The 13,202-nt window shown below is 39.6% G+C and overlaps 1 protein-coding gene across 1 annotated transcript in view; it reads left to right on the forward strand.

Moving 5' to 3' along the window:
• The window catches only part of PHEX (phosphate regulating endopeptidase X-linked), a 93,335-nt gene that overhangs the window by 34,550 nt on the left and 45,583 nt on the right, over positions 1 to 13,202 (forward strand). The window contains exons 10-12 of the mRNA XM_054272004.1: positions 1,910 to 2,003; positions 6,928 to 7,056; positions 10,535 to 10,636. Coding sequence (XP_054127979.1) covers positions 1,910 to 2,003; positions 6,928 to 7,056; positions 10,535 to 10,636 — 325 coding nt within the window. The remainder of the gene's footprint in view (positions 1 to 1,909; positions 2,004 to 6,927; positions 7,057 to 10,534; positions 10,637 to 13,202) is intronic.

The following is a 13,202-nucleotide window of genomic DNA, read 5'->3' on the forward strand; positions in this document are numbered from 1 at the left end:
TTCCCCAACTCAAATGTAAGGACAAACATTGCTGTGTGAAAACAAGTCCACAGAAGACAGAATTGATTTTGGTTTTGTGAGTAAGTACCAAATTGTAATATGTAATTGGTGCATGATATTGATTTATTTAGCTAAGGATTTTACCCAAGGCTTTTGACTGGAAGCAAATCTTTAACCTTTTAATCTGTGAGATTTGTATAAATGCTGCAGAAGTGGCTACAGCTGGGTATTCTTCAGCTCTGCTGAAATATCTGAGGCAGATTGTTGTGAGGTTTCTGGAGTTTGAGTAATTTACCAAAACAATGAGAACCTAGGGTGCTTCACTTGTCATTGAGTGAGAAAATTCCACATTGTCAGAAACTTTTTAAGGGACAAGTCTGAACTTTGTGGCATTTCTTAGGTTGAAATGAATTTTTAATGATCCTAAAATGGTGTGATTTTCTAAACAGAGCTAACTATTTTGGCTTTTGTGACTTGTACCATCTTATAAATGTACATGTCACATGCTAAAAAATCTTTTCCAGATATGTTTTACAATTATTATGGGCATTTAGGTGCACTATAGAATATATCTGTGTACTAAAAGACGGAATATACCCAGTGTGAGAGATGCAGCAACACATCTTGAGCTGAAGGCTTTGTGTGGGTGGACTGGAGCCTGGTTAGAGGCAAAACCAAAATTATGTCTCAAGCAAATGCTGCTGTCAAGACAGCATGCCCACAAAGTGCATTCCCAAGCTGTTCTGATTCAGAGGAGGGAGCTGCTTGGGATGTGTCTCTGAGTGATGTGTCTCTAATGGAGTGACACTGCAGCAACAGCTGCGTTGCCCCACACCTATGGCAATGGGAGATTGCAGAAATGGGATTTTAGAGATGGGGGAGTTGTTCAGACAGCCCATAATAGCACCCTTGGTTGCATAGGAGCCATTTTCCTATTCACAGAGAAGTCTATGGCCTGTCAGAAATGTTATGAATATCCCAGTGGGAAACAAATAACATTTGAATGTCCTGCCTTTGAAGCAATGACTGTCCTTGAAAAATATGTCATGTATAAAAGAAGGTGAGAATAGGAAGTGTAGGCCATTGTTGGACTTGTTTTGAGACTGTTTGAGGTTGAATTGTGTATTTCAGAATGCACCTTTAGCTCATACAGCCACTGCTGAACATGGAGAGATATCAACCTAGGATGCATAAATCCTCCAGTCAGGTGCCCAAAGTTTTAGAAAAGGGGCATGGATGCCAGATCTCCTGGGAATTTTAAACAAGCTCTTCCTTGATCTCTCAGCCTCAATTCTCAGAAGATTTTTGTTACTGATACTTCTCTTTTTTGGTATTTCAATTATCCATCTGACAAAACAGGAATGGTAATACTTTAATAACTTTGTGAATAGTAGAAGTTTTCAAAGCATATTGATAACTTCTAATGAAAGATACAAATACGAGATAATGAGAGTGTATATGGGATGGACTGTTATCTATTCTGTTACCATTTATGTGCCCTACTAATGAGGGGAGATAACATTCACTTTGATCTACAAAAGAAAAACCAGTTAATCTCTGGATAGAACTTTGATGCAACTGTTATTATAACACAGTTCTTGCCACTTCTAAGGAAAATCAAAGCTGCCTTTTGAAATAAAACATTACCTAAAAATTACATACTATGTGATGGACCTGTTATAAATTATCCCTAGTAGATGGTTATTATGGGGCAATTATATATTAAATGGCTGCAATCATACAGATTCTTCCATGTAATTGGGATTTATCAATTTGGCCATCACTCATTAATTTTTAAGGTGAAGTTTCCACCATTGGGGTAAAATGTTTGGGGAGATATTTCTGTAAGTGCTTTGTGGTACATCATATGTGTTTGCATGTTTGATAAAAAATATTCCTGATTTAACAGGACTCTTGCCAATTACCTGGTATGGAGGATGGTTTATTCAAGGTTATTTAACCTCAGTAGACGCTTTCAGTATCGGTGGCTGGAATTTTCTCGGGTAAGTTATGCTTTCATAGCATTTACCAGGGTCCTAGTGCTGACACTCTTGGTTTCCCTTATAGTTGCCTATACCTTTGCAAAACAAAAAATGTTTTCCATGCTGGATACATTTCTTGAATAAACTTTTTTATTTTTGAAGACAGCCTCTAAAACAATTGATAAACATATTTTTTGTCACTAAGACACTTACATGACACTAAAACAAAAAAAGTCTTTTAGATGATGTTAGAGAGGCTTTGAAACCTCCCCTTTAAAAAATTTAGTCTTCCTTGGCAGAAACTTGAATTAGGTTATGTGGGCTGTGACATTCAGGCCAAACCCTTTTGACCAAAATCTATACTTTTTGAAAACTACTGTTTGCCCACTTGTGAATACAGCTGTACTAAACCAGAAGTCTAGGATTTTATTTTTTTAAAGCTTTCTCAGCACTCTCCCATGCTCTAATGCCATTACAGGAGCTCAAGCACAAGGATACCCAGTCATTTCCACAGAGAAAATGATCAGGTGCCTTCCAGCTTGGGGTTGCAGAAGAACCAGAAAAGTGCCAGAAGCTGTGAGAGCAGAACCAATTATCTGTTCAGTAATATGGGCATCTATGTAAAACACATACATTTGATTCAGTGAACCCTGAATAGAAATCCACCTTGGTAATTTTGTGGGCAGTGTGAGGGCTCCTTAAGTAAACCAAGGATGAAACTGAAACTGAATGGTGCTTGGTCTTGTGTCTCAGCTTCTTTGGATGCTGAACTTTGTTTGCCATTATGAAAATTGGCGGACAACAGGTGGCTGGCATGGTGCAGGAGGTGTGGATGTTCTGTCCTCCCTGGTGAGCCATGCAGGTGACTAAATAATCTATACTGTTTTGCTTTGAGGAGTACTGGAATAGTTCTGAGTTGATCACATACCTAGCAATAATCTCCAATAGCTTGATGGAAACTACATAGGAAAGGCAGCCTCTTGTACTTCTGAGATCATATTCAAAATAGTCTTGTTAAAGATGCTATTTTCTTAATGTAAAATATGAGAAATTGGCTGTCAGAACCACAGTGACAAGTTTGTAGGTGTTCCCTTCTAGGACATTTCTTGCTAGTCAGGTAAAATATATTGATGCTGGCTATCAGCCAGTCTGTAGCATAATACTGAGTTACATTGAGTTATATAATGGCAGAAAAAATCCTGAAAGAAAACATTAAGCTTTGGGTACTGTGCATTTTAATATGGTAACTGGCTGCTGTCACATCTCTGGGACATAGAAGCTTAGAGAGAAATTGAATTCAAAGTGATTGAGTGCTTATTAATGATCTCATCAAGGCTGTCATAGAATTACAGAATGGGTCAGATTGGAAGGGACCACAGTGGGGTCATCTGGTCCAACCTCCCTCCCTGCTCAAGCAGGGCAATCCCAGAGCACAAGGCACAGAATTGTACCCAGGTGGTTCTTGAACATCTCCAGTGAAGGAGATTCCAAACTCTCTCTGGGCAATCTGTGCCAGTGCTTGTTCCCTGCAGAGGAAAGAAATCCTTCCTCATGTTCAGGTGGAACTTCCTCTGCATCAATTTCTGCCTCTGGTCCTATTGCTCAGCATCACAGAAAAGAGCCTCCAAAGGGCTCCATCCTCTTGGCACCTCCCCTGCAGATACTTTTAAACAGTGATGGGCTTCCCTCAGTTGTCTCTTCTCAAGGCTAAGCAGGCCCAGCTCCCTCAGACTTTCCTCATAAGAGAGATGTTCAGTCTCTTCATCCTTGTTTCCCTTCACTGGACCTGCTCCAGAAATCTCTGTCTGTCTTGTGCTGAGGAGCCCAGAGCTGGACCCAGCCCTCCAGACAGGCCTCACTGGGCTGGGTGGAGGGGCAGGATCCCCTCCCTGCCCTGCTGGCCCTGCTGTCCCTAATGCACCCCAGGATCCATTGGCCCTCTCGGCCCCAGGGCACTGCTGCTCATGGACAGCTCATTGTCCATGGGACCCCAGGCCCTTGTCTGCGGAGCTGCTTTCCAGCAGGGCACCCCCAGCCTGTGCTGCTGCCTGGGCTGGTCCTTCCCCAGTGCAGGGCCCTGCATTTGCCTTGTCTGAATCCCAGCCCATTCCTCTGCCTCTCTCCAGCCTGTCAGGGCCCTTCTGAAGGGCTGCCCAGCTCTGGGGGTACTGGCCACTCCTGCCAGCTCTGGGTCTGCAGGGAGCTCACTGAGGAGGCCCCTGCCCCTTCCTGCAAGTCACTGATGAATAAGTTAAACAATTCTGGCCATGTAAATGGGTGTAGATTTCACAGGTCAATAGAAAGGACATGAGGAATGGAGTCCAAGGCATTGCACTAGTCTATTGTTGAGTAAGATTTGTCTAGTCAGAGGATGGAGAACTAGTGGCACTTTAGGATCATAAAAAAGAACCACCAACCCCTCTGTCAGGTAAGAGAATAAAACATTGAATTACTACTAAAAAGTTATGGCCATGAGATAAATCTGTGACCATTAAAGAAAAGGATGTATTTTATACATCCATTGTTTCATTAATTAGTCAGCCTCAACCATCATAAGCAGACTTTTTTTCTCCAGTTTCTCACTTTCTATTGGTGGCTTTTATACCTGATGTGTAGAAATCTTGGCACCAGGGTCTTAAAATCTTTGCAAGGAGAAAGAAAAATGCATGATGAGACTTTAAAAAAACTTCAGGTTTAGAAATAGAACAAACCTGCTGACTCTAGAGAAAGTGCTTTGAGTACCCACACCAGCAACTATCAGCAGCTCCTCTGCAGTGGCACTTTGAGGCCTTGTAAATGTGCAGTGGCACCTGGGGAAGAGGTTGGTTAATTGTGTCATGAAGCTCTGAATTGGCTGGGAGGGCTTGAAACCTGCTATTTATAGCCACTGTTACTACCTGAAGTACTGTGTTTTAGAGTGGTACATTAATATTAGGAGGACCATTTGAGGGAGTTCCTGTTGGCTGTTGTGACATAAATATCAATAAACCAGCTGTGGGATATAATCTATTCCTCTCAGCTCTATTTTTATTGGTCTCACAGCCTGTGCTGCCTTTATGTCCTCCTTACAGTCAAGCCTCCCTCAAAATAATGATAATTATTATGTTGTAATAATAGTATGCCACAGTCTAAAAGTCAGCCCTGTCTCCTGACTATTCCTATGGCTGATGCATACTCACAGCTTTTGGAAGGAATTTCAAGCTCTGATGACTAATACCATAGTTCCATTCTTTCCCCTGTACCAGGAAAAAGCTCCATTTCAGGTTTACTCTGACCCTAGAGAGAAATTTTCTTCTCTTTTGTTCTTATCTTTTTTTGAGTGTTTTGTTGTGTTATGTATCAAGGTTGAAGAATTTGGAAAAGGAGTTGATTGTCAAATTTGGCTTTGTTTAGAAAAAAAACACCTTATTTTTTATTGGTTTGACTAATAGGGGTTCTTTTTAGAAGCAATGTACTCTTTGCCATCGAAAATCTATTACTGCATATAGAGTATTAATAAAAAGCACTTGGAAATGCAATTCACTGGTGTATTTAAGTGTGAGTCATTGATTATGCCTAATTATAGACAATATGATAGGGAAAATCAATCTTTGAACTACCAAAATATCTCACCTTCAATAGTTGAGGGTTAAGCTGCTCTGGAATTTTCCAATGAAATATTTTCCTATTGGGAAAAGACAAATCCAAACCCTTCATTTTGCTGGACATTTAATCTTGTGCTCAAAGGAGGAGAATAATGGGAAAAAAGAAAGGGCTCAGAAACTGCAAAATTGGTGCTTAAAAGGCTTTTATAATCTGTGAGAGGCCAGAATCTCTATCCCACTTGCTCTGCTCCGATGCTGACTATAGTCTGCCTTTACACTGCTGTCAGGTGTTGGCTGCCAGACTGGAATTGTGTTTCTTCTCTGTGGAAAAGCTTAAGTTGCTTAAGTGGGAAGGGAACACTTTGAACAATGAAAATAACAGAAGTTTCTTAAATCAGCACTGTTTATTGTGCATATGAGCTCATCTTCTATCTTGTGTGCAGGATTTATTTACACAAACTACATCTTGATGAGCAATGTAATGTTAGCTAGGTAAGCACCCACAGTAATAAGATTGCTCCTGGGAGAAACAGAAACCAAGGCAACAAATGCTTTTGAGTTCTGTTTTACCTTGTCCCTTGTTGTGTTGACCATTCTTGACTGTTTCTTTTGAAGCTCATTTATGGTGACATCATCAGAGCCTGAAAGTATGGATTTAATACCATTCCTTTAGTAAAGCATGCAAGTTGTTCTACCAATGTCTTTCTACTGCAACATAGAGTGATTTTTAAATTTTTTTGGGGGGAGGCAAACATATTAAGTGTTCTTGATGATTTAAACCTCTTTTCTCCTGAAAATGCTCCATTTGGGAAAGGAACTGAAAGCAATTTTACTACTTTACACAAACTGCCATAAAAGTAGTTGGACAGGTAAATGACAAGAAGATATGAACCTGTACCCATCTGTGTTAGATGTCATTAGTTCATGGTGATGGAGGGCTCTGCAGGAGCTGTTTCATAAGGACTAACCCAATTTTGATGAGGACAATCTTCCTAGGCTTCTCACCCTGTCAGAGGAGAGGGAAACGTTTTCAGGAGATATCTCACAGCAGGGTTTTTCTAGAGGAAATTGTCTCTCACACAGAAAGAATACCAAGATTAGTCCAAAGTAAGCACTAATTCTCAAAGCCTAGTCCCTCTAAATCACTGCTACCATGGTACTGTTCTGAAGTTTAAAATCTTACAGGTATTTTGTAGTGTTCAAAATATTTGTCATAGCATTAGATGAAAATAGGAATGACTGTAGAGTATCATTATTTTTCCTTTTGGTGGCTTTTTGACAAATATGCTTTGGTGTGTACCCCGTGTAGATTCTTCTTAAACAGCATGATGTTATGGCCTAATACTTGCCCCTGTCTACAGGTGATCCATGGGACTACAACTTTGCTGCCCCAGTGGGATAAATGTGTGGACCTTGTAGAAAATGCCCTCCCCTACGTTGTGGGTAAGATGTTTGTGAAAGCCCATTTTAAAGAAGACAAGAAAGAGATGGTGAGTCCTCTGCAGTCTCTGTCTGCAAATTTTCAGTTAGTGGTTTCATCCTCACAAATTGCCTCTGATGTTAGAACAAAGTTTTAAAAGATATAAGATTTTTGAAAATGTTTTTATTTAATTTAAAAACACTATGAGAAAATGGAATTAATTTGAAGAAGTGTTAACTTTCTGCCCACCTGGGCACTGCCCCTTCTTTCCATCTGCAGTCTTACAGAAAAATAAGCAGTCAGTTCAAAAACAGGTTGAACACTGTTAATTTATGTAAATAATGACAGCCAGGCTGTGCAGGACCAGAGTGAGGGGTATTGATGAGAAATAGTTTGGTATTGCTAATATAATTTATTATGGTAAAGTTTTCACTGACTAATCAAAAAACTGGTTGAGATTTCTCTGCTTTAGGATTGCTCTTTGAAAACTGTGACTGCTACACAGTAGCAGTCTGTGTAATCTGAGCAAAAAACATGTGACTGGTATCTGGCCCAAATTAAGGGAAGCTGAGAGTCACATAGTGAGAGTTTGTATCTGGGATTCAAATTTTTCCTGCTGTACAGTGGAAGGAAATATTCTTCCATACCTTTGAGTCTAGAGAAATGTTCATCCTCATTCTAAAATTTTCAATATTCAAATAATTAATAACCCTTCACAATAATTTATGACTTATTTTCAGTCCATGCTTTTCTTATGAAGTTTTCCAATATCTGCTTTTACAGCCATTGATTTTCAAGCAGTAATCAGTTCTAAATTGACTGATTTAGTCATGAACTTAGCTCTCCATGCAGGAGAGGCACAGCCGTTGAGGAGACATGAGATGGGACCCTGTGCTGGGAGCAGCAGCCCTGTGGAAGCCCTGCACTGCCCTGGCTCAGTAGCCTGAGTTTGCCCCTTTGACTTTATCCCCTTGGACTGCTTTCACAGGGAAGGATCCCATTTTAGAAACCACATGCTTATTTGACTTGTCCACATCTTTGTCATCTGTTTCCCTCTCAGGTTCTGCATTTCTTTTCATATTTGCCTTCAGCTGGAGTTTCCTCTCTGAGATCCAGTTTTTCCATCTCCTTTTTTTTTGATCCAGTTTGTAATGCGCTATTTGGCCATTTTGTGGCAAAAATATGCCAGGCATATGCAGTATGTTATCCTGCACAGATAAGTGGGAAGAGTAGGAGTATAAGAAATGTACACTATATGGAGGGGATGGACACTTTTCATATTTGCATGTGTGAGGAAAAATTATGAGAAGCAGATAGAGCAGAGTTTCTCTTGAAATGCAAGTTAATTAGAATGTTTCTTAGTATGCACATTCCTTTTAGACCAAAGCTTTGGAAAACTATGAAGTCTGAATTCGCAGTAGCACCCATAGTGAGAAATGCATATAAAATTCATAGTGTAGGTCACAACATTCAGTCTTAAAATGAAAAACCCATGGAGATAAAATTACATACAGATGAAATTCGTTGCATTTCATTTAGAAGTGTACTTTTCAAGTTAATAATTTGTGGTGTTATCATTTTCATTTCAGTGGTTTTCAGTTCTATTTCTCTTTCTTAAGCAGTAAGAGTGCATGTGAGTAAAGCTCTTATTTGTACAGGTTTTTTCTTTTTTTTTTTTTTTTTTTTTTCTGGCTTATGGCATATATCTGTCTATGATAAGCAAATCCTGACTTGCAGATAATATGGATTCTTTCCCCCCACCATGTTTTGTGATTGATGTTTCATACCTTAGATACCTCTTTTATCAAGAAAGACATTATTTGTGTCTAAATATAGCACTGCTTCTAACTCAGAGTGCCTGCAGTGTTTTTTACAGTTACGCCTGAGCAGTTTCAGTAATAACTTTGATAGCAGGAATAGGTTTCTGCCCCTGCCCCCTGCAGCTACAGCTGCTGCAGAAAGCTTAAGTATACACCAGGGCCCCTCTGCAGAGCTTGAGTTTGAACTTGTAACCTCCAAATACAGGGAGTTCACCTCATTAGTGAGCAAAGTTAATTGAGTCAGTGCTCTGTCATCAATATCTTTAAGTTACCCTATTTCCTGGGATGCTGTTTACTGTGAATGTTTACTCTTTAGTCATAGTTAATGCTAGACCTGCTCTCGTTGACCCATATTGCCTCTAAAAATGCAAAAATGTTTTTTGAAAAGGGTAGGGGAAAAATGAATAATCCAAGGAACTTTGCTACATTTTTTTTCCCACTTCACCACAAATAAATGACAGTTCCAGATTAAAATGTTTGTCTGATACATTAATGACAATTTAGCTAAAAGAAATGTTACTTTTAAGGGTTTAGTCCCTGCTTTTAATGACATTTCAGATCTACTAGATTTATAGAATAAGATTATACAAATCTCTGCTGCTTGACATTTTCATTATTTTCAAATGTAACATAACTGATAACACAAAGTTCCAATAAGTCTTCATCTAATGGGTATCTGTCATGTCTTGTGCTGTCTCAACTCTGGTTTGTGCTAAAGGACTCAGGCAGTGGCTGGATCCCTCTCATTGCCTCACTCTCACAGCATTCCCAGGGCTATTTGTTGTGGGGTTCATCTGCTGACATAAATAGAGACAGCAGGTTGCATACACTTCTGGGCTGCCAGACAGATCCATAGGAATGAGGGCTCTTTAGACTCATATAATGCATATCTTAGCCATTATATTTCTTGTTTTTTGTAATTTCAGGGTTTTCTTAATGTGCATGCTCACTGAACAGTCCTATTATTATTATTATTATTTACTTGCTTGAGATGCGGTCTTGGCTTTGCAGAGGTGTCTGAAGAAGCAGCTGAGGTGAAGTGGTTGTGGGCTTTCCCAGTTTTGCTCAGATCCAAGCTGTCATTTATGGTCCAGGACCACAGAAGCAGCTAAGGCTTCTCAGTGGTGTGAGCCAGGGTCTCCCTCCCTGCTGTAAGTAAAGGGTAGCAATGCTTCACAAATGCAGCTAAATACAGGCTAAATATTTGGATGCTGCTTTGTATTTGGATCATGATGCTGTCAGCCCAAATTCAGTTCTTTGCCAGTATTAATAAGGCGTGTCTCTGTCTCACATAAACCAAACGAGGCCACAGGCATTCTGCAGAAAAGGCTTTATTTGTGCAAATGCCTTTCAGCTGGCTCCTTTTGCATGGGCCAGTGATCTAGAACCTAAGGCACAGAAATCTCCCCAAAGGACTGAAAATCTCTCAGTGTTTTTTATCATTTCAAGATGGGTATTCTCACAAATATGACATGAAATGATCAGCAATGAACAGGGTGTGTGATGCCAGAAGGGAAAGAAGATGGAAAAAAACTTGCCTTCAGAAGAAGCATGTTACTACTGGAGAAATCAGAAATTAGCCTTCAAGAAAGGAGAGCAGATACCATCTGATCTGCAATTATTTGTAGTCTGAACAAATCTATCACTCCTATACACACCAAAACTTTCCTTACAATGATTCTGCCATGATATATTTTACTGGGGAGGGATTTACTAAATATTTTGCAGATGGAGGAATTGACTGAAGGAATTCGCTGGGCTTTTATTGACATGTTAGAAAAGGAGAACGACTGGATGGACTCTGAAACAAAAAGAAAAGCTCATGAGAAGGTAATAAATATAAATGTTGGATAAAAAAAATCCTGCTATGATAAAGATTTGACTTGAGTGATAACAGTATGCCATGCACTGTATTTGCAGTTCCAGTTACTGACAATTTTCTTTGTGAAGGGACACATTTGTTTTTCTGAATGCGGAGCCATCTGAGCTCCTGCTTCTCTGCTGAAGTTATTTTTGTTACCTTGTTCTTCTTTCCTTGCATCCACCTTTCCCTATCTGGCTCTGGCTGATGTAGACTATGAGCTTATTTCAGATTTGGCTTTTCTTGACAAAGTCTTCACCTTGACTGGGATTCCAGGGACACAGCAATCTACAGACAGAAAACAGTGCCTGAAACACCTGTGACAACCAAGAGTATTTGCTGTGAAGAGGGAGGATCTAGCCTAGAAGGGGATATGAGAATAATTCAGGTTTTACAGTTTTTCCAGTGCTGTGGAGGGAGGTCTAACTTGAGAGCTGTCTTTTGAGAGCATAATGGTGATCCCAGCTGAACATCCATTTCCTGGCAGAATAATGCCAGTTATGAAGTGTTATAATCAAGGATGGCATTACTGGTCCTGATTGCTTTCAGATAAAGTCACAATAAAATGCAGGAGGCAAAGGTGAAGGCTGGAGGATGTACTCAAAACCTCCTTTTCACCCTGTTTCCACATTTACAGCATGTGATGAGTGGAAAGGAAGATTGTCCAGATGCAGAGCCCTGCCCCCAGAGCAGCAATTGGAGGGGTTGTATAAAAAGACAAGTGGAGGGTGTTGTGTAGGTCTGTGTCCTTATTTACCGAGGCAATGGGATATCAGTGAATTAGTAAGCACCCTCTTTGAATAAACTGACAGGCAAGTGCAGCTGAACTGTTCCTGCTCTCTGTGCTTGAATAAAAATAGCAGTGGTTTAATTTAAAAGCAAACACGGACTTCAAAATTTTTAGTAATTCTAATGAAAAGGCTGTTGAGGAATTTTATCATTGGAAAGATTTAAATTCCATGTGCAGCCCATTTACATTTTATAAAGCAGTGCTATTCATATATGTGCAAATGAAATAGAGCTGCATAAATGCACCAATAAACTCAATAACAAGAGAACAATAGTGAAATGACATTTATTTCCTGCTAACCTGGTGGTAAATGGGCTGCAGTTATTACTTCTTCCTGGCTGTTACACTTTTTTTTTTTTGCTAGAAATGCCATTAGAAATATAATAATCTGTAATTTAGATATTTGTTAAAATTGATGCAAAATAAGAGCAGGATTATTTTCTAATGATTTCCTTAACAAAGATATTTCTATATAACAACATGCTTAGGTACTGTGTTCAAAATTTGCTACCTACCTTTCAGCAGGGAAATTATACAAACACTGCCAAAACCCAATGAACTCCTAAAAAAAGCTCTCCCTTTCCCATTTTAAGGAGGATTTTCATCAGAAGGTAGGCTAGATCTCTGGTAGGTAGAGATGGCTGTTTCCCTCTGTTGACAGATTTTGGAAGCACATGGCACTTTGCTCCCAATTTAGACATGTCATAGAAGGTTCTGAATTTAGAAGGGTGAGTCTGGGCTGAAAAATGCATGACAAACTAAATTCCATAAGTACAACAAAAATAATACTAATACTACAAGCCATAGTACTATGAAATGTATAGCCAATGGTTCAAAATCATTCTCACTGAACTGAAAAACCATTTCATAGTTTGCTGACATAGGAACAAAGTCAAACTTGTAAGACACGAGTGTTATGTAATGCCTTAGATACTGCAGCAACAATTACGTGATATGACTTACGTCTACAAGTTTAAGTTCAGATCCACAGAAATAGCTGCTTGGCTGGAAGGAAAGAGCCTAGAGAGACATTTGGTAGATTTCCAGGCATGGAGTGTATGTTTATTAAATATTACTTATTGTTAATGATAGATCTTCTGTTTGTCCTGGAACTCTTGGATGAGCATGTTTTTAATTCAAGAAATAGATTCATTACATGTAGGGTCAGATAATTCACAGGGGAAATCTAAGTTTTATAATACAGCAGAACCTTCAAAATCTGTTACACTGTTCTAATTAAATCTCATGAGCCTAGCACTTTCTGCTGTTACTTTTTCAATACTTAGGCTTTAATAAAGCAGCACAGACAAGCATGAATTTTATAAGGGAGATTGGTTGGTTAAAAAAACCCCACTATTACTCTAATGTAGAGATCTGTAAAAGTTGCATTTCTTTGTCAATAAATGTCATCCACATGCTGGACTCTGCACCCAGGATGGAGAAACACCAGGAACCAAGTATAAATTGGGAGAGAGAGGGTGCAGGGAAACAGCTGGGGACTTGGGGGCTGTCTGGTTTGGAGAAAAGGAGGCTGAGGGGCCACCTCTACATCTTCGTGAAGAGGGGAAGTGGAGAGGGAGGTGCAGATCTCATCTCCCTGGGGTCCAGTGACAGCAAGTGCTGCACCCAGTTTGGACAGTTCAAAGCTACTTCATCAGGAGAGGTTGTACTGGACATTAGGAATCTTATTTTTACCAAGTGGGTGGTCAACCACTGGAATAGACTTCCTGGAGAGGTGGTTGTTG

This window comes from Melozone crissalis, unplaced genomic scaffold (genome assembly GCF_028551555.1).
Source record: "Melozone crissalis strain CALT ecotype California unplaced genomic scaffold, PUWL_Pcris_2 ptg000013l_1, whole genome shotgun sequence".
NCBI lineage: Eukaryota > Metazoa > Chordata > Aves > Passeriformes > Passerellidae > Melozone > Melozone crissalis.